Source organism: Scyliorhinus canicula, chromosome 12 (assembly GCF_902713615.1).
Source record: "Scyliorhinus canicula chromosome 12, sScyCan1.1, whole genome shotgun sequence".
Lineage (NCBI taxonomy): Eukaryota > Metazoa > Chordata > Chondrichthyes > Carcharhiniformes > Scyliorhinidae > Scyliorhinus > Scyliorhinus canicula.
In genome coordinates, this window is record NC_052157.1 from 32564819 (window position 1) to 32590076 (window position 25258).

At 48.3% G+C, this 25258-nt stretch overlaps 1 protein-coding gene across 6 annotated transcripts in view; it reads right to left on the minus strand.

Moving 5' to 3' along the window:
• Positions 1–25258, minus strand: part of LOC119974369 (protein unc-13 homolog C-like) — a 532106-nt gene that overhangs the window by 23742 nt on the left and 483106 nt on the right. For all 6 annotated transcript variants that reach the window (XM_038813153.1, XM_038813157.1, XM_038813155.1 and 3 more), the window contains one exon: positions 24076–24223. In XM_038813153.1, the coding sequence (XP_038669081.1) occupies positions 24076–24223 (148 nt within the window). The remainder of the gene's footprint in view (positions 1–24075; positions 24224–25258) is intronic.

Consider the following 25258-nt stretch of genomic DNA (forward strand, 5'->3'; position numbering starts at 1 on the left):
AAATTTGCCACACAAAGTTAATTAAATCTTGTCAATTCCAAATGAAGCCTTTCAATGTTGTGACAGATGTTACTCACTGTCAATCAACCTTTTTGACACTGAAAATGAACTATTACAACCATTAGTGTCTCATAGGGCAGAATCTTACTATATTTTTTGTCAGTGTTAGGCTCAGATGAAAGCAAGCTCTCCAGCTGCACATACAGGTTTTCTCTCCAGATCTTGAGTCTCTCTGAGTAAATAAAATGAGTAGGTGTGGTTTATGCCACCACTCTGGTGGAGGTGTGGTTTATGCCACCACTCTGATAGAGCTGGCAACCTGGTCTGCAGAGATCATAAGGCCACCTTTAAAGGGCGCCCTGATCATCGCTGAAGTGGAAGCCCCCGCCACCTCACTACCACGGAGGTACCGGGAGGTCCCCCCCAGACAATCATCAGGGCCCCTCCTTAACACCACCACAGAGGTGTCATTGGCAAACCTCCCTCAATGTACGCTCCCCTCCCCGCAGGTTTTCCCCCCACTGCCCACAATCCCCCAAGTGCCGGCTCCTGGCACTGCCTCTTGGCACAGGTTGCACTATCTGGTTGGCACTGTACCAACCTGGCAGTGCCAACATGGCAATGTCAACCTGTGCCAGGGGCAGTGGGCATGTCCACATGTCCCCAGGGTCTATACCACCTTTTCTGCCCCAGAGGGACTCCCTCGTCTGAATCTTTTAAAATGAGATTCTCACTCTTTGCCGGTGTGAATCGTGTGGCGTCACCGGCGAGGGAAATGGAAAATGGGGAAACTTTGTCCGGATTTTCTGCCCATGTCTCTTTGACGGCGAACAAAGGCTGAAAATTGCCCTCTAGTTATCACTCAATTCATGTTTTGATAGTTGTTGGAGATTTTAAGTTAAAATGTCATTAAAATGTAAAAAAAAAGCCTTCTTCATCTTTCTGGTATCTCTTATTTTTCTTTTCATATCTTTATTCTTCTTTGTGTGCCTGAATTGATATTTATTTCACCCATTCGAATTTACACTTCCTTCTCAGTCCTCGGGCTGCTAATTTCACAATCTTTCAATCTCATTCACAAAAGAGATGCACAGTTGCTTGCCCTGTTCACTCAGGTGTTCACTTAGGTCCAGATCTTGGTTTCCTTTCCCATGCAGATATTGGGCGCGATTCTATCGAGCTGGGAGTGGCCCAAACCGGGCTTCGTGCCGGGTGCGAAGCCTTCCGGGAGTCAGCCGACCCGCAGCACACTGCAAAATCTGGATCACGTTCTTAATGATAATGATATTTAATTGATCCATTCGGCCTCATTCACCAGTTGGGAGTTACTGGTCGTACCGGCTAGGCCTCAACCAGGCACTGATTAGTACTGCTGGTCTCCACAAGTGGACCTGCACTGCCAACCGAGCACCCTGGACCACTTCAAACAGAGTTAAGTGCTGTTAGTTTCACAGCTGGCCACTTCAAAGTCACTCAACCGTGAAGGGAGATGAATGGAACAATGCTGGCAGCTGTGTGCATGAGGAAACTGATATTTATTTTACGAGGCTGTGATTGACAAAAGAAAAATGAAAGAATGGCTTGCAGATCAAATATCTGAGGGGGTTTAAACCCAGCTGACTGTTCCAAAAAATGACAGGTGCTGCTTCCTCTGCCTGAGCTAGCAGATGTATTGCCCAGGTGAGTTTTAATGCAGCCTCTGCCTGTGCTTCTAGACAGGTATCTCTCTTCTGGGAGGTCTGTGGGTGGGGGTACCTGTATTTTTGGGATCTCTGTGGGGATCTCTTTATTTAGGGTGTGTCTGTGGCGGGTTCTCTTTATTTAGGGGATCTCTTTATTTGGAGGGGGTCTCTTTATTTAGGGAGTCTCTGGGAGTGGGGCTGGGGGTGACACAAAATCCCAGTGTGGGAGGCTAAATTGCAGGGTCCTAGCCGTGGGAGCTCGCTATCGGGCTGCCCAGGGTTACCATTGATCAGAAACTGAACTGGACTAGCCATATTAATGCTGTGACTACCATGACAGGTCAGAGGCGAGGAATCCTATGGTGAGTAATTCATCTCTGCACTCCCCCTCTCCCCCTCCCCCCCAAAGCCTGTCCACAATCTCCAAGGCACAAGTCAGGAGTGTAATGGAATACTCTCCACTTCAACAACACTCAATAAGCTCGACACCATCCAGGACAAAGCATTCCACTTGACTTCCCTTTCACAAACATTTATACCCTCCACCACCGACGAACAGTGACAGCCGTGAGTGCCGCCTACAAGATGCAGTGCAGTAATACACCAAAGCACCTTCAAAACCCACGACCACTACCATCTAGAAGGACAAGAGTAGCAGATTCCTCGGAACCTCACCAACTGGAGGTTCCCCTCCAAGTCACTCACCACCCTGACTTGGAAATATATCGTCGTTCCTTCACTGTCGCTGGGGCAACATCCTGGACCTCCCTCCCTAACAGCGCTATGGGTGTACCTACACCTCAAGGACTGCAGCGGTTCAAGAAGACAACTCACCACCATCTTCTGAAGGGCAACTAGGGGTGGGCAATAAATGGTGGTGTAACCAGCGACTCCCACATCTTGTAAATAAATTGAAAAATCCCTCTGACTCCTCAAGGATTGGGAGTCACTTCCTGATTTGGGAGAGCCAATCAGGTGAAATTGAGCTGTGGCAGGAGAATGTAGGGCGGGAGACTTACAGTCTCCAGTCTTACAGACTATGCTCCCTGCTGGAGCTGAATTGCACCAGTTTTACCATCCCCTTGGGGTCATAAAGCGGGACACAATTTGGTATTCCTCACAATGCAAATGTATGCGTGGTGTGGAATACGAGGGATTTTCAGGGAATCCCTGATAGTGAGGTCCTGAGATCATCGCCCCCTACCCCACTCACCACAAACTGTCTCCAAACCTACCCATCCTCCCCCCCCCCCCCCCCCCCCCCCACAACACTGCAAATCGGCCCTGAAGCTGATCCCCCACACTGCACAGCAACCCACATCCCGGGTTGCCTGTGTTCCCAAGTACAGGGGTGACCCGACCCCCTTCCTGGGACCCCTGTAATATGGAGACCCCCCCACAGGGATCCCTGTGATATGCAGACCCCCACATGGACCCCTGTAATAGGGAGACCCACCACAGGAACCCCTGTAATAGTGGGACCCCTCACAGGGATCATGTAATAGGGAAACCCCCTGAGCCAAAGGGACCCCCCACAGGGACGCTTATAATAAGGAATTCCCCCATAAGGATCTCTGTAAAATAGGGGGCCCCAAAGTGACCAGCGTAATAGGGAGACATCCACAGGGACCCCTGTAATAGGAAGACACCCACAGGGACCCCTGTAATAGGAAGATACCCACAGGGACCCCTGTAATAGGGAGACCTCAGGGTCCCCTGAGCAAAGGGACCTCCCACAGGAATCCTTGAAATAGGGAGACACCCACAAGGTCCCTTGTAATAGCGAGACACCCACAGGGTCACCTGTAATAGGGATACACCCATAGGGTCCCCTGTAATAAGGAGACACCCACAGGGTCACCTGTAATAGGGAGACACCCAAAGGGTCCCCTGTAATAGCGAGACACCCACAGGGTCACCTGTAATAGGGAGACACCCAAAGGGTCCCCTGTAATAGCGAGACACCCACAGGGTCACCTGTAATAGGGAGACACCCATAGGGTCCCCTGTAATAAGGAGACACCCAAAGGGTCCCCTGTAATAGCGAGACACCCACAGGGTCCCCTGTAATAGGGAGACACCCATAGGGTCCCCTGTAATAAGGAGACACCCAAAGGGTCCCCTGTAATAGCGAGACACCCACAGGGTCACCTGTAATAGGGAGACACCCAAAGGGTCACCTGTAATAGGGAGACACCCATAGGGTCCCCTGTAATAAGGAGACACCCAAAGGGTCCCCTGTAATAGCGAGACACCCACAGGGTCCCCTGTAATAGGGAGACACCCATAGGGTCCCCTGTAATAAGGAGACACCCAAAGGGTCCCCTGTAATAGCGAGACACCCACAGGGTCCCCTGTAATAAGGAGACACCCAAAGGGTCCCCTGTAATAGCAAGACACCCACAGGATCCCCTGTAATAGGGAGGCACCCATAGGGTCCTCTGTAATAGGGAGACACCCACAGGGTGCCCTGTAATAGCGAGACACCCACAGGGCCCTCTGTAATGGGGAGACATCCAAGGGAGCCCTGTAATAGAGGGACCCCCACAGGGTCCCCTGTAATAGGGAGACACCCACAGAGATCCCTGTAATAAGGGGACCCCCACAGCGACCCCCTGACTAAAGGGATACCCCCACAGACCCTCCCAGAAAAGAGACCCCTGTCTGGAAGCTAGAGAGCAATCTAGACAGGGGCAGTGAGAAGAATTAAAGCTGTAATACTTACCTTGAAGCACCATATGTCCATTCTTTGAAGGAGACCAGCTGTGACCTGCGTCTGGTTCCCACAGACCATTAGCTGCAAGCCATTCATAGCTTTCTAGTAGTGGTCTGTGATTACTAGCTTCTAGAAATCACCTGCAGTTTTGATTTATTCATCTCCCTTCACGATTCAGTGGCCTAAATGGTGAAACCCCAATGTTTGTAAACATTGACCACATCTAAGAGAGGTAAGTGCAGTGAAATCACACGAGTGATTAGAATGCACTGGATACAACCTTAAAGTGTTAACAAATATGTAAGTTAGCTCTCTTGGGACTAATGCTTGTGTGGAAGATAAACACCAACGTGGTCAGAATGGGCCGAATGGCCCATTTCCACATTGTAATTCAATGCAATTTATTGGTTCACATTTACTTCATTTGCATTAAACTGCAACACATCACAAAAATACTTACAATGGAACCAACAGTAAAAAAGTGATATATCTAAATTAGCCTTTTTTCTTACTCATGGACTAGCTTTTAGAATGGTCTAAATCATTGGGCTGTAGCACCTTCACTGCTTGGCATCCACATTGTCAATTTATCTGCTGATATTCTGAGGCTTTCTCACTTATTACTCCCCAGCCTTCACTTTTGTCTGGGTCGCGGAACCATCTCCTGTCCTCCTAACACATTCCCCTTGCTCACTCGTGTTATCTTCTGACTCTGGTATTTCAAACCCTTGCTCTTGATCCCTTCCCCTGTCTCCAAAATTGGGCATCACAAAACGTTCTTGCTGCCCTTGCAGATTTGAGATTTGGATCTGAGATATGGAGCGCAATTTAACCAAAAAGTTTCTAAGTGTGGTAGCGAGCGGGAACTGCCACGAGTGTCCCGATGTTCGGACCGGCGAGGCCATCACTGCTGTAAAACATTAATTGATCCACTGAATGAGTCTCCACAGGCTTCATGCTGCAAATGATGGCCCTGCTGGCTGATTCGCCGGGATCATGCTCGCCAGCCCCCTGCTAACAAGAGAGTGCAGCATGTAAACCGCACAGCCAACGCCACACAGCTCGCAGGTATTCTGCCCCACGATTCAGGGATGCCGACCTGGGCAGATTGTTGGACGGGGTCAAGGCCAGACCGGATGCCCTGTTCAGATGCCCTGTTCCCCGAAGGTCGCGGAGGGTCAGCCACAGGATAGCCAGTACCACCTGGGAGCAAGTGGCAGCAGCCATCGACTCAGGGAGGGTGACCAGGAGGATCAGCACCCAGTACGGTAAGAAGATCAACGACCTCCACCTGGTCACAGGGATGGGTTAGCATCTGACCCCCGATTCCCCCCTTCCCGGGAATGTGTCTGGCATCGCTCCCACCCAGCACCATTCTGTGCCCCGGTCCATCCATCTCCAGCAGCGCCATCCTCCCTTCCCCACCCGCATACCCTCCCATACTCCCCATTCCGTTCCCATACTCCCCACCTCCCTCTCCCATCCCCCCATCCATCCCATGCCCCCATACTCCCATTCCGTCACCATACTCAACTCCCTTCTCCCCATCCGCCATACCCCCCTTCCATCCCATCTCCCCATATTTCCCATGCCCCCATACTCCCCAATCCCCTTGTCCCCATCCCATACTCCCCATCCACGCACACTCCCTCCCCCATATTTCCCACCTCCTCCTGTCTCCCCATACCCCAAATTCCCCATCTCCCCCCCGCAAATGCCCCATTTCACCTCCTCACCCGAACCTCACCCCCACGATAAACTACACATGCAGCTCACAATGCCCCTTCTGTGACCCCACAGGAGAAGTTGGCCCAAGACAGACAGGAGAGGTCCCAGGTGGGCGGTGGGCTGCCAGAAATCAAAGTCCTCAGCCCCTGAAAGGAACGGGCATTGTAGGACACAGGGATGGCCAAGGACAGATATGTCACCGACATAGAGATTGGCACGTGGCACAGCGGTAATGATCCAAAGGCACCCACCCAGATGACCTGTCACATATGAACTGTTAATGCCATAAAGACTGACCCATCTATCCCACTGACAATGTGTCCATCCTCCCGCATTGCTAGGTTGGCGACCGCAGTGGAGAGCCTGGTGCATGACGTCAGCAGCATGAGTGGAGGTGTCCACGGCGTAGCTTGGTTGGTGATGCCCATGACAGAGCACCTTGACAGCCACGTGTCCCTGTCACTGGGAACGTGACCCAGTACCAGGTGGACCTTGATGAAGCGCTGCAGGGCATATCCCAGTCTCAGGTGGGCACAGATAATGCCGAGGCCCTCCAGAGCACTTTCCAGTTGCTGGGAGAGCTCTCCCAGTCTCATGTGGCCATAGCGGAGGCGCTGCGGAGCTTGTCCCAGACGCACGTGGGCATTGCCGGAGCACTCCAGAGCATGTCCCAGTCACTGAGGAACTTCGCCGAGGGCATCAATACTTTACTGCAGGCATTGGGGCGCCACCAGGGCTGGCAGAGCCAGATGATACAGGGGCAGCCGGGATTCGATCCAGTTGCCCCTCCATCCCGAGGTGAACCCAGGGCCTCATGCGCACCAACCTGGAGCCACCCTTCAGAGTAGCGACAATCCATTCCTGCCGATGGTGACCCCCCCTGCAATGTGTTCCCGGGGGCGGAGGGTGCAGGGCATGCAAAGTCCCGCAGACATGAGCGGGTCTGGAAGATCTCGCCACCAGCCAATGGCAGGCCGCCTCAATACCGGAAAATACGCTGTGGGGGTGGTCCCAAGGTATCACAATCATGCCGGCTAGGTTGGTTGGAGCAGAACACCTTTATTTGCCCATCATTGTTATATATTCTACTCCAACATATTTTTCTAAGTATTCACATTGCACAGTTTCAGCTGTCACTCTTATTCCTCTTATCCTCTTGCACCAGGCTCTGCTATAACGCCTCGTTCACAACCTCCATCATTATCTATTTCCTCTTAATTAATACCTCTCTTCTGTGACATTATAAATATAGTTAACGTTGCTTACATACTTACATAATTCACCATCTTTAACCTTCCCGTGAAGAGCATTCAGGAATCATACCCACCAGACTACATTAGCCAATCTATTTCACAGTAATATGACTACTTAAATTTTAGCATTCAGCAAGTTATTCTCCAGATCAATGAATTACTCCTTAAAGTTTACAACTTTACTTCATTATTTATGATGAGTTTTAACAGCTACCCTTTGAACCAACATGTGGAATGCATTTTATTAATTAGAAACTTCATTAGAATTAAAGTTTGTGTGTATTCATTTATAATTTTATAATACTTAATCTATTTCCATTATCAATCTGTTATTGTGATATTGAGCAGTGCTGCGTGAAATAAATTTATAAGTGAAATGAAAAAATGCTAATTGCAAGTACTAGAGGTTGTAACAGCCCTTAATACCATGGGCAGCATGATAGCATGGTGGTTAGCATCAATGCTTCACAGCTCCAGGGTCCCAGGTTCGATTCCTGGCTGGGGCACTGTCTGTGTGGAGTCTGCACGTCCTCCCCGTGTGTGCGTGGGTTTCCTCCGGGTGCTCCGGTTACCAGCATAAATTCATGGTAGATCTGAGTGCTGATCGCTATGCAGGCAGAGATGAATCAACCATTGCTGAGCACAAGCTTCACATAACCATGGGTTGGATTTTACCTCCACAATAAAAAGGATGTGATGATGTTGCATTGGAAATACAACAGCAGCATTACAGTCTCCCAAATTACAGAAAGTAAGCGGGCATGGAAGTCAGCAGCCCGTCCACCATTTTGAAATGACTATAGCAAGCCATTGAGCTTGTTTACAACCCAATATTGACCTGCTCTCTGCCGCCGCTTCCGGCTGGAACACCATTCCATTGAAAAGCCGGGTCACGGTCAACATACTCAATTTAAAAGCTGGTCGTGGCTGTTGCACACCTCTCCCTCAATCGGGAACGCCTAGGCTGATCGTTCCGCAACCCTCCAGACACCCGCCTGCAACCCACCCACGGGTCACGGCCTGCAGTTTGAAAAACCCTAGTCTCGATAAACTATTTCAACATAGAATCAGGTGTAAATTCCCTATCTGCTAATCCCGTTACTGGGGAAAGATGCATCATCCTGCCTTTTGTAGGCTGGCTTCTGCTGTTGCTAAGCAGATTTCAACCTGTTGCTGGATTTCAACCTATTATGTCTTGTTAACTTTGTGTTACTGCTGTTGCCAAGGAAATCCATGACACCATACAGATTTCACGTATGCCCCGTCAGGGTGCTAAAGGCCATGCTTGTTCTTTGCGTGTGAGCCGTCACGTCCCCATCAATCAGTAGATGGTAAATATCTAAATGAACTGCTCAATGGCATTTAATTCAGCTTCATAAATATGGATTATTGATGCTCCAGATGGTTCCCCAGCAGTGCGATGATGCACTGGTTCTCTCTTCTTCTTAAACCCATGGGTGCTAAAGAAAGTTGTAAAAATATCCATCATAACCTGAAGGTTCTTTTCAGAATGCAGTCATCAACATCCCAAGTGTTTGTTGTATCATACGTTTTGAGATTTTGTTTGATGCTCACAATCTTGACGGATTTTTAGTGAACTCCTGACTGAACAGTCGTGTCTCCAGCTCAGCCACTTACAAGATTGCCAATAGAACAAGGCTCAGTACATGTCCCTGCTTCACACTATTTGATAGAGAGAACAATTCGGACAGAGTACCAATCCACACATAGATTCAAGAAGAACCTTACCAGGCTACTAACTTTCCACATAAGTGTCCACTGTCCAGGCTACTAATTGTTTTGTTACAGTCCACAAATTAATTTGATTTTTGTTCCCGGAGCATTTCCTAAATTTGGCCAACAACAAAGGTCATGTCCATAGTCTTTTAGTGAGGCCTGTTGCTCCACTGGATTCCTGAAGCCTTCTGCTCACTATTTTCAGAAGCAGGTGATCAAGCCGAATCCCACTCAGAATCTTGGTAGTTACAAGAATGAAATACCCTGATGTGCAAACGTCCTGATCCTGAGGCTCAAATAGAAGAAATGGTGTAGGTACAGAGGTCAGTGCATCACCTACAAATTGAACCCGAAAGCCTGCATCATGTTATGGCCACCAACACGTGACTATGGGCGGCACAGTAGCACAGTGGTTAGCACTGCTGTTTCACAACGCTAGGGTCCCAGGTTCGATTCTCGGCTTAGGTCACCGTCTGTGCGGAGTCTGCACGTTTTCCCTGTGTCTGCATGTGTTTCCTCAGGGTGCTCTGGTTTCCTCCCATAAGTCCCGAAAGACGTGCTGTTAGGTAATTTGGACATTCTGAATTCTTCCTGTGTACCCGAACAGGCACCGGAGTGTGGCGACTCAGGGATTTGCACAGTAACTTCATTGCAGTTTCAATGTAAGCCTACTTGTGAGAATAAAGATTATTATTATGATAGATGAGAGACTAGCAAGGACAAAGGCATCCATCTCAGCAACTTCCATTTCTCAGGAAATTAGCCCTATTCTTTTAATATTCGCATATGGGGTGTGGCCATCGTTAACTAAGCCAGCTCATCCTTAATTCATAGAATCTCTACAGTGCAATAAGAAGGCCATTCAGCCCATCGAGTCTGAATTGACCCTTCAATAGACAAGCCTACCTAGGCCCAATCCCCCACCCTATTCCTGCAACCCCACCCTAAGGGGAAATTTAGCATGGCTAATCCACCTAACCTGCACATCTTTGGACTATGGGAGGAAACTAGAGCACCTGGAGGAAACCCATGCAGACAGTCACACGAGGTCGGAATCGAACCTGGGTCCCTGGTGCTATGAGGCAGCAGTGCTAACCATTGTGCCACCATGCTGCCTCGAGAGGATGTTGGTGAGCTGTCTTCTGGAACCGCTACAGCCCATGTGATGTAGGAACACCCATAGTGCTATTAGGATGGGGGCTCCAGGATCTTGTGAGAGTGAAGTAACACCAAGATGGTATATGCTTTGGAGGGAAAATTGGAGGTGGTGGCGTTCCCATGGACCTGCTGCCGTTGTCCTGTGAAGCAGCAGAAGTTGCAGGTTTGGCTTAAGCTAACAGCTGGCTGAAGTTGCCTATTCACCCAGACTGAGAAATATATGGGGCGCAATTCTCCGCACTCACGACGGTGCGGAGAATAGCGTGGCTCGTAAAATTTTACGGCCACGCTAGTCCGACACCCTCCCACTATTCTCCCCCCCCCCCCCACGCCCGACTCCCGATACGAATCACTGCCGCCGTTTTTTTACGGCCAGCAGCGATTCTCAGCTGTCCGATGGGCCGAGTTCCCAGCCCTTTACGGCTGTTTTTACGAACGGCAAACACACCTGGTCTGGCCGTTCGTAAAAACGGCCGTAAAGTCCCGATTTTTAAAACCATGGCACCGATTGGCACGGCAGTACCACGGCCATGCCAAGGGCGCCATGGGCCCGCGATCGGTGGGCACCGATCGCGGGCAGCGGGTCCGATGCCCGCGCACTCTTTGTCCCTCCGCCGCCCCGCTGTATCACTTCGCGGGGCGGCTGAGGGGCATCCCGGCCCGCGCATGCACGGGTTTCGCGCAAATGCGCGATGACGTCATCCGCGCATGCGCGGGTTGGAGTCTTACAATCCGCGCATGCGCGGCTGACGTAATATGACGCGTCAGCCGGCGCAAACTCTGGCAAGCTGGCTTAACGAAATTCGTTAAGCCCGCGATGCCGGAGTTTACGGCGGCGGCATGCTAGCCCCGACCGGGGACCAGAATCGGTTCCCGGTCGGGGAGGGGGGGACTGGCGCCAAACCCGCCCGGATTTGACGCCAGCCTTACGATTTCTCCCCCTCTGGGAGAATCGCGCCCATGGTTTAATCGCTCAACAATGTTCTGATTGCTCCTAAGGCTGACATAATTAAAGCCTGACTTTAAAGCTGTATAGATTTCTGGAGAGAGTGAAGTCAACAATGGATGAGTTTTGGTAGTTTGCTGTTTGTATAATGTTCCTTCCTCTGGGAAATCAGGGAAGATGGTCGTAGCTTAAGTTAGACAACCTGGAGGAACGTAATTTGACAGAGCACTAAAAGTTAGTGCCACTAGCGAGGCTGAATACATCTTCTGGAATACCAGTGTAAGGGAGCAAACCATCCATAGAAATTGTTTCAGGTGTTATTCAACTGTTGGCCACTGATCCTCTACCATTCTCTACGAACAATGTGTAGAGTCACATTCGGAAATATCAACTCCCATCAGTTGGATTGCTACAAGAGAGAACCGATACAACACCACAGGCAGATATTCACAGGGTGGCAGAAGCAAGCAATCTGCAGAGGTCACTATGAATTACACACAGGGGGCATAGGTTTCCTTTGCGCACAGAACACACAGATATTTTTTTCCAGATGTTGGTGATGCTGCTAAGTTTGCATTTATGGCCTAAATATAGAAGTCCCAACGATGTGTTGGGGACGGGGGACCTTCTCCTTGAACTGCTACAGTCCTTATGAGGATGGCACTCCCACAACAGTACTAGGGAGGTGAATTCCAAGCTATTAACCTTCGTTTCCCTCTATTACATTTTAAAAATGTGTTTATAGAATGTGTGTGTCACTGGCTAGGCCAGCATTTGTTACCCATCCCTAATTGCCCTTGAGAAGCTGATGGTGAGTGGCCTTCTTGAACTGCTGCAGTCCGTGTAGTGTAGGTACACCGTGGCGCAGTTAGGAAGGGAGTTCCAGGATTTTGACCCAGTGACAGTAAAGGAACGGCGATCTAGTTACAAGTCAGAATGGTGAGTGGCTTGGAGGGGAACCTCCAGGTGGTGGTGGTTCCATGTATCTGCTGTCCTTATCCTTCTAGGCATTAGAGGTTGTGGGTTTGGAAGGTGCTTTCGAAGGAGCCCTGGTAATGGTACACGCGGCTGCTACTGTGTGCTGCTTTGTCCTGGATGATGTCGAGTTTCTTCAGTGTTGCTGGAGCTGCCATCATCCAGGACAGTGATCCATCATCAAAATTATTTTGATTGGATATTGGCAATAATGTGTGTTTTAAATGGGAGTAATTGCTGATGTGACACAATGAGAGAGACAGGTTTAATATGTTTGATGGTTTGCTTCCTCTAATTGTGTAACAGACTGATAAGATTTTACATGTGTATACAGATGTTTTGAGGTATAGGCAGAACCAGTGAGTAATGCTTTTCCTGTTGACGAAGAGATTCCCGAAACTGAAATGTCATGGGAGATTTTTCCAAATTTACTAACAGTGCTAGTAGGTATGATTCTTTTTCTGAAGTGGAGGGTTAAAGCAGGGGGTCTGCAAGCTGTGGCTCTTGAGGTTCATGTGACTCATTAAGGATTCACTTGTGGCGCCTGGCCACGATCGAGCAAACCCAATAATTAAATGGCTCGTTCCACTTTTAAAAACTTTTATTAACATTGTACTTGTGAGAAAAATATCATTCAATTGAGACATTTAAAAAACAAAAATCCTTCAAAACGTTGTTGAAACGTGTCGGCTGTTTTTCATTATTGCCATTGACTAACAGCATTGCGACTCTTTAAGATATTGGACGGGACATTCCGGCCCCACCGAAGTCAAACCTCTGCAGTGGGTGGGCCGTACAAAATGCCATAGACTTCGGAGGGACCAGAAGATATCACTTGTGGCCAATGGCAAGCCAAATCCACTGCCGGAAAACACATGATGGGGATCCGGAAATCCCGGCCATTGTATTTTGACTAAGTTTTTTAAAATGTCTCTTGTTATTAAGGTTTTTCACCCCTGGTTTAAGGTCACACAAAACTTCAAAACGTTTGTGCATTATGAGATTTACATTCAGTGCAAAGATCCTGGGTGGGGTTCTCCGTCGGCCAAGGCCGGAATCGCAAAACACGATTGGACGGAGAATCGATTTTGAAGCCAAAATTGTCGCCATTTCACGCCAAATCACAACTCTCCGGTGCTCAGAAAGTGGCAGCAATGCGTTCATGAATGCACGCACAGTAAACGCTGATTGCATATCATCAGCGGCCTGACACGGTATTCTCTAGGGCCTCCGTGATTCTCCGCCTCCACTGGGTCGAATTCCCGACGGCGCTGTTCACTTGTGCCTCTAAAAATCGTGAAACAGGCTCTGTGGCTGCTGAGGGAGAGAGAGGGGGTACGGAAAATGTCCAACATCGCCATAGTTTGCTGACAGACGTGCCACTGGCTGGGGGGCTTCTATCAGGGCCAGGGGGAGTAGCCAAGAGGTGGAGTGTGGAGTCGGAGTGGACGGGCACGGAACACCATTGCTGCAGCCTGCAAGGCAGCCATACAGCGGCGCACGCCACTGACTGCCTACTGTGAAATTAGGGCCACAGGTTGTATGGGCGTATTCCCAGGCTACTCCCCCTAGGTGGTGTCCTCTGACCCCTGCCTACACATCAGCGAGGAAAAATTTCTTAACTCAAAGAGTGGTGAATCTGTGGAATTCACAACTGCAGAAAATAGTTGAGGCGAAAACATTGTGTAATTTCAAGAAGGAATTAGATCTAGCTCTTCGGGCTAAAGGGGTCAAGGGACATTGAGGGGAAGATGGGATCAGGGTATTGAACTTGATATCAGCCATTACATCATAATGAGTGGCGGATCATACTGAGTGGCGGATCAGGCTCTAAGGGCCGAATGGCCTCCTACTGCTTCTATTTTCTCTGTATGTCTATGTATTCCACACAGCCATCTAAATCTGGCAGGACTTCCTCCATGCATGTCCCTAAAACCCTTTGGATTACATTTTGCAATAAGTAATTCTTTTGATCCATTGAGGATATATTGTGGTTTCCTCGCCTCAAATGCGAAGGTTTAAGACCTTGGGCATAATTTTCCCACAATTTTTCAGTGTCAGGCTCTGACTGAAAACCGGCGTGATTCTCTCCCGAAACACAGCTGGGTTTCAGGCCGGAGTTTCTGGCATTCAATTCATGGAGAATCTGGGCCATGATTTATGTCGTCTGGTAGGGGAGGGCCTGGTAGAGCCAGCAACACCAGCTCCATGGACAGCGGGGTCCCACCTTTAAAGGGCTCCCCCATCTGCATTTATAATATTTTCCCTCAACCCCACCATGGACAATGGAGCAGCACTCCCAGAGTTTCAGGGCCCCCCCTCCCCCCGAACCACTGGCCTGTCGGGGGGGAGCTCTTCCCCCACCACCCCCGTGCTGTCATCGGGGCTCTTCCCTCTAACCCCCCCCACACACACACAAGGCGAACTTTCCACACCGCCCTCCCAAAAATGGAGGAGAGCTACTCCTTTGTCAGTTCCCATTCAGCACTGCCAGGGAGCAATGCCCAGGCTTTACTCTCCAATCCCCTCCTCCCCCCCAGGCCTCTAGGCACTTCCACACCCCCGGTAAGGTCATCACAACTGTCTTTTTCTTTTGAAAACCAATTCGTGCCGGCGTGATATCACACCACCTGGGGTGGAGGAAGGATCCATCGTGAGCAGTCACTTAAAGCCGTTTAAGTTTATTCAAATTAAGGATCACGTCACCAGCCAGGTGGAAGTGGAGTTGAGGGCCGGGGAGGGAGATCTGAAACCGAGATCTCGTCGGCGCAAATCCTGTTTTGGCCCTCTTGCCCCCTCCATGGTGTTAATGGGATTTGCACCTGTGGTGGATGGGGCCACAAGCGCTCGCCCATCACCTATAATGTGGAAAAAGTCTCATCTCCTTGGTGCCGCCATTTGCTCCAAAATGTGCAAACGTCATGACCCGAATTCTCCGGCCATTGGGATTCCCAGTGCCCATGACTTTCCTGGTGGTGTGGGGTGGCTTCAATGGGAAATTCCACTGACAAGCGGCGAGAGTAGAGAATCCCACCGCCAGCGAATGGCGCACCACTGAGAAACAGGTGGCTGGGGGACCGGAGAATCCCCCCCATATTTGGATTGATGCATTTGGAATCATTTATAGCATCTACACATGATTCAGCAGCATGATTATTTGGACTGATTGCTCAGGTTTGAGTTCGTCGCAATTCACTGATGCTCAAGGAAGTGCACTGAGCAAACCTGCGTGTTCATGAGATCACAGCAAAACCAGGCAAAAAAAAAACCATGACTCCTCAGTTGTTCCACTTTCAGCTGTTGGGTACTGCACTCTGTTCTGAAGGAGTTCTTGTGGTGCAGTGGGTGGCGCCCCTGCCTTTGATCCAGAAGCTCCCTGTTCGTGTCCCTTCCCAATACTTGATGGCCAAGGAAGGTGTGTTCATAACGTGGTCAAACAGATTGGGTGTCAACCTGCAAAAATCCTTCCAACCATCCAACAGTAGATGGTAAGAGTGGGAGTCAACCATGTTTGACGTGGAGTGGCGCCTCTCAAGCAATAAGCCTCTGGCACCAGGCTAACGACTTGTTCTAGGAAAGAATTTGCTCCAGGAACATTTTAAAATCTGCCTTGTACACCACTAGGTGCGGGAAGAAAAACAGCAACTCAATCCTGAACACCGAACGAGAAGGACAAATATATAAAGAAGAGCAGCAAATTGGGTGAGATTAGAGAAGTTCAAGCTATACAGCCTGGAAAACTGAAGGTTATGGGAGATGGTACAAAGATTTAGAAATTTACTGAACAATAGATAGAAGGTAAACCCTGACAAGTCCTTCAATAACACCAGAGGACATCAAGGATTGAAATAATCCCCCAGGCAAGGTAAGGCAATCAAAGCATTAGAAGGCATAGCTGGATGCTCAGCCACAAGAATTGGGGGTCCAGCAGTTCAGATTCAAAAGCATAACCGTTGACTGTTCTTGTGATCTTTCTGTTTTGTTGCAAGGAAAAGAAAACACAATTCATTTGGTTGAAGTGCGCTTTTCAATTTTGCAAAACCTTCTGGGAATTTAAAAGTTGGTAAAGATGAGCTGAGACTTTTGAGCTTCTAATAAATCTCATCTATTTTATGGTGACAGGTCAATACGATGCCCAGTGTTGCCATATGTTGCTCTGCTTTAGTGATTCTGTTAAGACTACGGTTAGCAGTCAGATTTCATTATTCACTACCATGTTGAATTAGCTTCAATTGTTTTTGATCAGTGCAATGGTACAATCACGCAGGATATACTCCTCCATGTTACAATACGCCTGTTTTAGTTGCTGGCTCTATTTTACCAAAATTGATTTTTGGAAGTGTATTCTTTTTGGCTGCATTAATCAAAGGAATATGCATTTTAACATCGATTACATAACATGTTCAGCACTGAATATGTTCAGTGTGAGATTACAATTTAAAATTTTGTATTTTAATGGCTTTGCTCTTAGTGAATAACACAATTTTATTTTTTGTTCACGGGATGTGGGCTTCGCTGGCAATGACTTCATCCCTGATCGCCCTCCAGAAGGTGATGTTGAGTCATCTTCCTGAATCACTGCATTCCTAATAGTGTAGGTGCATCCACAGTGCTATCAGGGAGGGAATTCCAGAATATTAATAGCAAAGGAACAGCAAAATACTTCCAAGTCAGGAGGGCGATTGGCATTGAGGATAGCTTGTTAGGTAGTACACACCTGGCATCCTTGTTCTTTCAGGTGGTAGCAATAATAATCTTGGAAGGTGTTGCCGCAGGAGGCTTGGTGAGCATCTGATATATGGTAGATACTGCAATCACGGTGTGCCAGTGGTAGAAGGAGTGAAGGGTTAAGTTGGTGGATGGGGTGATCAAGAAGGCTTTGTCTTGAATGGAATCAAGTTTACTGAGTATTGTTGGAGCTGTAGTAATTGAATCAATTGAAGAGTGTTCATCACTTCTTAATTGCGACTTATGGATGGTGAAAAGGCTTTAGGAAGCCAGGAGGTGTGTTACTCCCGCACAGGACCTTCTTCTAGCTACAACAGTTCAGTAGTTACCAGGCTGGTCCAGTCAAATTGATGGTCAATAAATCACCCTCAGGATGTTGATAGTGGGATATGCAATGATGGTAATGCCATTAAATGTGAAGGACAGATGGATAGATTCTCCTTGTTGGAGATGGCCATTGCCTGGCACTTGCGTGGCAAGTATGTTATTTGCCACTTAGCCCATGCCCGGGTCGTGCTCTGTGTCAACATGGTTTGGTTCAATATCGGGGCGAGTCAGTGAACTTCTGACATTATGATGGAGGGAAAGTCATTGATGAAGCAGCTAAAATGGTTAGACATTGGACGTTGTTAAAACTCCTGCAGCGCTGTCCTGGGTTGAGATGATTGTTCTCTAACAAACACAACCATATTCTTTTGTTCGAGGTATAGTTCCAGTCAGTACAATGTTTTCTACCTGATTCTTAGAGACTTCAGTTTTGCTGGGGCTCCTTGATCCCATGTAATATCCCGCATGGGACCTACGGGGTGGGAATGCTCATTATCCCTGTCCTCCTTGCGGAATACAAGCTCCCCCGCTAGGGGCAGGGTGTCTCAATTAACCAATGTACATAAGGTCAGCCAGTAAGGCACTGAACAGCGAGGAACCCAGGAGGATCTACCAGGTAGTGTACATATTGTTTGTGTAAATAAAACTTTGTTCTCATTTTACTCGGTGTGACCCTCCGTGTCTTTATTAAGTCACACTTGGCCAAAGGCTGCCTCCTTGTCAAGGAGGGGCACTTTCATCGCAAACCTTGAATTCAGCTCTTTTGGCCCTGATTGACCAAGGCTGAAATGAAGTCTGGAACTGTGTAATCCCAGTGAAAGCTAAACTGAGCATTAGTGAACAGTTTATTGCTGTGTGAGTGCTGCTTGATAGCTCTGTCAATGAAACTTTCCATCACTTTGCTGATGACTGACAGTAGGCTCATTGGGGGTGATTCTCCGGCCACGCTGTGCAAGCGCAAATCCCGCTATGTCAGGAGAATTGCAGGAGAGCCCCGAAACAGATTTGCGGCAGGCACAAAACAGTTCCCATTCTCCCGACCCGCTCCAGCTAATTTGCTTTCGTTTTAATCTCATTAGTGATATTAAAGTCGAATGTAGCAGCCCCCAGTCATCTCCCACCAGCCTACCACCGCTCCTCCCTCCCCCTCAAGAGGAAGTCACCCGGGCATGAATCATTACTGGTCCTTAAAACCAGGGATCCGGTGCCATGGATACATGGGGGAGCAAGGAGTTAGTACCCCTGTCCACTTAACTCCAGGGAGCACAAGGCATGGCAGCCATTGGCCAAAAGCCATAGTGGGGCAGTGGTCCTTCAAAGGAGCTGGGGTTGTGGAGCTCGGGCTGGGTTAGAGGGATCCATGTCAGGGGTCTCCCATGGGATGGGGATCTTTTTGGGTTTGTGAAGCCTTGAAGCCTGCTTTGTTTCATGTTGAACACCCCATAACAGGACAAAGCATAGCTGCAGCCCACCTGGCCTAAAATCCTGTCACAGGAAAGAACCATTCTGCAGCTTGTTTCTTGGAGAACAATTTCACTCCCCTTGAGGTTTTCCCTTTGTACTTGGTTGCTTACATTTCATTTCACTACCCTTGAAATGTCAATAAGCTCTGTGGATTCAATGTTGGTGTGCTTCTTTTATCCCTTTGTTTACATTTCATTTCACACTCCATTGAATTTTACAAGCCTCTTGATTGACAACTGAAGGCTATCTCAAAGGAAGGTTTAGCTTAGAAACGTTTTGGGAGAAATCCGCCCATTGTGTTAATTAAATGGATTGAATTTGTCCAGCTTTTAGTGGACAGGACATACCTGGACAATTTTTCCCATTGTCAGATAGATGTCATGTAACTGTACTGGAACAACTTATCTAGGAGTGCAACTAGGTCTGGTGCACACATCTTCTGCACTGCAGCAAGGATATTGCTGTGTTTCATTGGGCGGAATTCTCCGCTCCCCACGAGGCGTGGGAGAATCGTGGGAGGGCCTCCCGACATTTCTTACACCCCCCTGGCGCCCCCAGCGATTCTTCCCCCCCCCCCCCCGCCCCCGGCTCGGAACAATCGGCGCTCGCCGTTTTTCACGGCGAACGGCGATTCTCGGAGCCCGATGAGCCGAGCGGCCAGCCCTTCACGCCTGTTTCACCACGGCAGCAACCACACCTGGTCGCTGCATTCGTGACACGGGTGCCAGATGCCCGTTTGGGAAATCTAGGGGTCCGATTGGGACAGGAGCACCGCGACTGTGCTCGGGAGGGGACGGGCCCACGATCGGTGCCCACCGATCGTCGGGCCAGCGTCCAAAACGGACGCACTCTTTCCCCTCCGCCGCCCGGCAAGATCAAGCCGCCACGTCTTGCCGGGCGGCGGTGGAGAAAGACGGCACCACACATGCGCGGGTTCGTGCCATCTGCGAGCGGATGTCATCCGCGCATGCGCCGTTTTCGCGTCATTTCCGGCCGCGACCTCGACGACGGGGGCCCGCTCCTAGCCCCCCGGGTGGGGGTGAATTAGGTGCGGGGAGCGGGCCCCGAGGCCGTCGTGAAGCTCGGCCAATTTCACGACGGCCATCCCGATTTTTATCGGGAGCGGAGAATACCGCCCATTGTCTTTTGCTGAATGAAGTGCCTTCAGCCATTTCTTGATATCACTTGGAGTGAATCGAATTGACTGAAGACTGGCATCTGCCAAAATTATAATAAAACATAATTCATACCCTACTTAGCCTGTAGTATCATAATTAGTTTACTGTGTGTGGTGATTTTCCTGCAACCTGAGGTACCCTGCCATTTGCTGTGCTTTGTCACAAAGCTACGAGTTGGGATGCGTCACTCTGGTCTAATGTCCAGCGGTAAGGAAGTAAGTTAGAAAAGAAAGTGCTATAACAAATTTGCATTGTGCTCATACCATTAAAGATCAGCCGCAGTGTTTAACTGTTATAAACTTGCATCAGTTTTACTTGTACCAGTTCATTCCACCAGTTATGGTGGTGAGTCCATCAGGAACATACCAAATGGTAACCAAGCAAATTCAACCAAGGAATGCAAGACTCCAATGACAAACAACATGTGGACCACACCATAAAAAACCTGTACTCAAGAGGCTTTGTCACCTCAGTCATTTTTTCTCTGAAAACATTCCTAGTTTTATCATGTTTAGCATTTATAATTTTGCTGTAATTCGCTAAAAGTTTCACAGGATGTTTCCCAGCGATATTTTAAAATGGCGAGAATAAGCGATTGATTTTGTTTTAAATTCTAATTCTTATGTGGCCTCTCTTAAAGCCCTAAATGTTATAAATGTGCAGCAAATTCAGTAAGCGATCAGAACAATGATGTGTTCCTCCATAAATTGGAGCCCATTGAAGCATTTTAATGTTTGCAACATATCTTCAGCATTGAAAAAAACCTTGATAGAATTGCACTTCATATACATTTATACAATGTCGCGTATTTAAGGGTAGGGTCATAACTTTAATAAATTTCAATGTTTTCGACTGCACGTCCACAAAAATTAAAATATAAAACAAACTCAACAAAACATTCCCTTTTCATGGGCATTCACAATCATTTTTTTGCATTTAAGTTAATAAGAATAAAATCTGGATGTGTAAAATCTGAAAGTGAATAGTGGATGAGGGAGACGTTTCATTTCGACTAGTAAATGCAGCATAACAGCAAAATGATTTATGTTCCTGTTTTACCTTTCACTTTCATAATGAATGGGCTGGGGGGCACGAACATGTACAATTACAATTCAGGTCAATTGTTAAGTTGCAAATATTGTGCTCTACAATATGGACTATGGCATCATCCTGTAGGGGCTAAATTTACTTCAGTATGAAAGCATCAAAGGGACAGAAAGATTTATGAAATCGAGTAACAAAATAATTCCTGGGGCATTATAAGCAGAATTATTCATCAAGCAGCAAATTGCCATATTTACAATCTTATTTAATGTCAAAAAGCTGTGGGCGCGATTCTCCCAAAACGGGAGAAATCGTAAAGCTGCCGTAAAACCCGGGCGGGTTTTACGGCCGCGCGCCCCTTCCCGACCGGGGACCGATTCTGGTCCCCGGTCGGGGCTAGCAGCCCGACGCCGTAGGCTCCGGCAAGACGGGCTTAACGAAAATCGGTAAGCCCGCTTGCCGGAGTTAGCGCCGGCTGACGCGTCATATGACGTCAGCCGCGCATGCGCAGTTTGGAAGACTCCAACCCGCGCATGCGCGGGTGACGTCATCGCGTTTTGCGCGAAACCCGCGCATGCGCGGGCCGGGTTGCCCCTCAGCCGCCCCGCGAATGGATACTGCGGGGCAGCGGAAGGACAAGTAGTGCGCGGGCATCGGGCCCGCTGCCCGCGATCAGTGCCCACCGATCGCGGGCCCATGGCACCCTTGGCACGGCCGTGGTACGGCCGTGCCAATCGGTGCCATGGTTATTAATAGCAAGTTAGTCATGCCGTTTTTACGAACGGCAAGACCAGGTGTGTTTGCCGTTCGTAAAAACGGCGTAAAGGGCTGGGACTTCGGCCCATCTAGCAGCTGAGAATCGCTGCCGGCCGTAAAAAAACGGCGGCAGCGATTCGGGTCGGGACTTCGGCGGGGGGGGGGGGGAGAATAGCGGGAAGGTGGCAAAAATGTCGGGAAGGCCCTCCCGCTATTCTCCCACCCGTCGTGGGGGGCGGAGAATTTCGCCCTGTGTTTTTCATGAAATAGCAATGTCATCAGGGAAATGCTCACTGATTACAGTTGAATGGATGAGAGCGCCATCTTTTATTATTCTTTCTCACAAAAATTTTCTCCCCCACAAAGTGTTCTCTCACCAGCTTTCCCCAGGATCTGCACCCTCCTCAAGAGCAGGTCAAAATTGACACCACTTCTGAAGAAGTCCATTTGATTCGAAACAATGGGCTGGATTCTCCGCCCCGCCACATTTCAGTTTCACCCCGCCGGCGGGATCTCCGTTACGCCGGCTGGTCAATGGGGTTTCCCATTGTGTGGCAGCCCTACGCCGTTGGAAAACCCCCGGGCTACCGGCAAAATAGAGCATCCCACCGGTGGAGAATCCAGCCCATTGACTTTGATACTCCGTTCCTTCACGCTGACGGGATCCTCCGTTCAGCCGCAGTGAATGGAGATTTGGCTGAGCCTCAAATTCTCCATCCTCGCTGGCAGTGGTAGTGAGGCAGAGTCGCAGCGGAAAATCCCACCCATTAACTCTGTTTCTCTCTCCACAGATGTTGCCAGTCTTGCTATTTCCAGCACTTTGATCGACTCCCACACCTTTGCCTTAATCTGAGTTGCAGGAGCTGAAAACTTTCAAATTCCCCTACCTTTCTCTCGGCTAACACCTGACTTCCATTCTGCCCCTCCCCACTGCAATTTGGATAAAGCATCTGTGCGCATTGACCCATGACCCCAAAACTCCTGGATCGGGAAGGCACTGCGTCAGTGTAATGAGAGCAGGCCAGAAGGTGGCGTATGGATGTGTGGGTACTCTTCCAGAGGGGTTCTTCCAGGGGCGAGTGATCTTGTGTTCAGCAATCTAACCCAGACCCTTTATGCTGGATGCTGGCAGAGGAGAGATCGTACTGTTGGAAAAGCACCAAATGCAAGAAATCCTGGCCACTTTCCCCAATGAAGATATACCTGCACATGCACCAGCAAAACACCCTAGATCAAGTCATCAAACTGTTTGTTTCTTACTAGTATCAGCAGTGGAGTGCAACAGCAGAAATGTCATGATTTGTGTGTGTAAACATTCCATAATGCTGCATGTTGTTACTTCCAACAATATCACCACATCACACTTATTCTTCAACAAATCATGCACAGCAACACTGAAATAAAACTGAAAAAAATCATACGGATTTGTTTTTCTCCAGCCACGAAATGTGTACAATGACACTGGTCTCTTGTATACTCGCCTGTGGGGCTTTCTTCAAGCTATTTGACTTCTGTCAGCAATGGCTCGGTGGGAGCACTCTTGCCTTTGAGTCAAAGGGTTATGGATTGGCCCCTCTCCAGAGACTTGAGCACACAAATCAACGTTGGCACTGGAGTGCAATACTTAGGGAACACCGCCCTATTGGGGGTTGCCATCTTTTGAATGGGACATTAAACAGCCCTGACTAGTATCTGTGGTGAATTATATACCTAGTAATTCACACTGTGTTGTATAACATGTATTGTGTCGTCGTGGGCTCTGTATACGAGCCGTTGCGCGGCTCTGCCCCTAGGGGAAGATGAGTTTGTACTGGGCTCCACCCTTGGCTCCGCCCATGGCTCCTCCCACTAACCGGAAGTATAAAGCTCTGCAGTCGTAAGCCTGCTCTTAGTTCATCTCGTCACAGGCAGGCTCTGTTGTCAGACTATTAAAACCACTGTTCACTTCCAATCACGTGTCTTGTGAATTGATGGTCACATCAGTATCTCCGCTAGGCGGCTGTAAAAGGTCTCATGACATTATTCAAAGAAGAACAGGGATTTACCCTGGTGCCCTGGCTTATATTTAGCCTCAAGCAACATCACAAAAACAAATTAACTGGTTGTTATCGCATTTCTTTTTGTGGGAGCTTGTTTAGTCAAATTGCCTGCTATGTTTCCTACATTATGACACTGAGTATACCTCAGAAGTACTTCAGTGCTGTAAAGAACTTTGGGGTGTCCTGTGGTCATGAAAGAACTATAGAAATGCAAGTTTATGTGAAATGCAGGCAGCAATATAACAAAGGCAAAACATGTCAGATAAAATATATTCCTAAAAAGCCTTTTCCTGCCTACATATTAATGATGCAATCTAACTTAACATTCATTCGTCACTCCTTACCTTGCAAAGACTGGGTGTTGATAAATTTTTTAATCAGAGCATCGGTAGTTTGAGTGTAGAGGCTGAGTGCATATTTCAACGACTGCATGTCCGGGCTCTTCTCTAAGAATGTCTTCTTGAGGCCATTTCCTCCAGCATGGAAATATTGCTAAAGAATGGAGAAATTCATCAAGAAAAAGGAATTAAGCAATGACAACGCATTAGAAAAATGATGTGAACAAGACCACTAAACTTTTATAGGTGTCATCAAATATGCTGAGACACAAATCCACTACAGTGTGTGCTTAATTTCTACAGTCCAACTAGATTGAAAGCAGGGAAACCATCAGCTGTTTTAGATCATTTGGAGGTTGAGTACTTCAGGCCATGGCAATTGAAGATGTTTCTAATTAGTAACCAAAGGCAGCATCCAAATTCTGTCAATTGGGGTCCTTTTTCACGTTCATCCACCAGAATGCTGTGAATTGCCTGGATGCGTTAAGAGGGGAAGAGCTTATCGCAGTAAGGACCCCATTTAAGTTAATGGATAGAATATTGTCTTATCGTAGTGCACACCTGCCAATCAATGGATCATCCAGATCATCCAGTGCCCTCAGACAGGAGACCAGGAAAATGTATCCTATTACTAACTGTTTATACTGGAGTATGGATTATTTTAGAAATGTTTTATTTATTTATTATTCGTCCTTGTGAATTTAAGACTCAACTGCTTCGCTGTGTGGCTCTGGAGTCACACGTAGGCCAGACTGGGGTAGGACGAAAAATTTCCAATTAAGTGCACCTCATGGGCAATTAGGGATGGGCAACATATGTGACGCCTACATCCCATCAAAGAACAAAAGAAGGACATAACAATTAAGAGGAGTGGCCATTTAGCTCATCGAGACTGCTCCCTCATTCAATAAGATCATGGGTGATCTGACAGTGGCCTCAACTTCACTTTCCTTTGAATATGTTGAAGGGTCCAACCTTCACCTGTTCTCTGGGGGAGAGAATTCCGAAGGGAGACTCTTTATTGTAAACTGTGCCTCTCAGCATCCTACCCCTTCAGATTATTGTAACATGTCAGTGAAATCCCACCCGCTTTTTCGGTAAGATCCACACCGGTATTTACCCACACTTTTTTCATTTTTTTTATCACTGAACCCGCTGGCCAGATAGGCTCCTCAGAGATCTAATTATT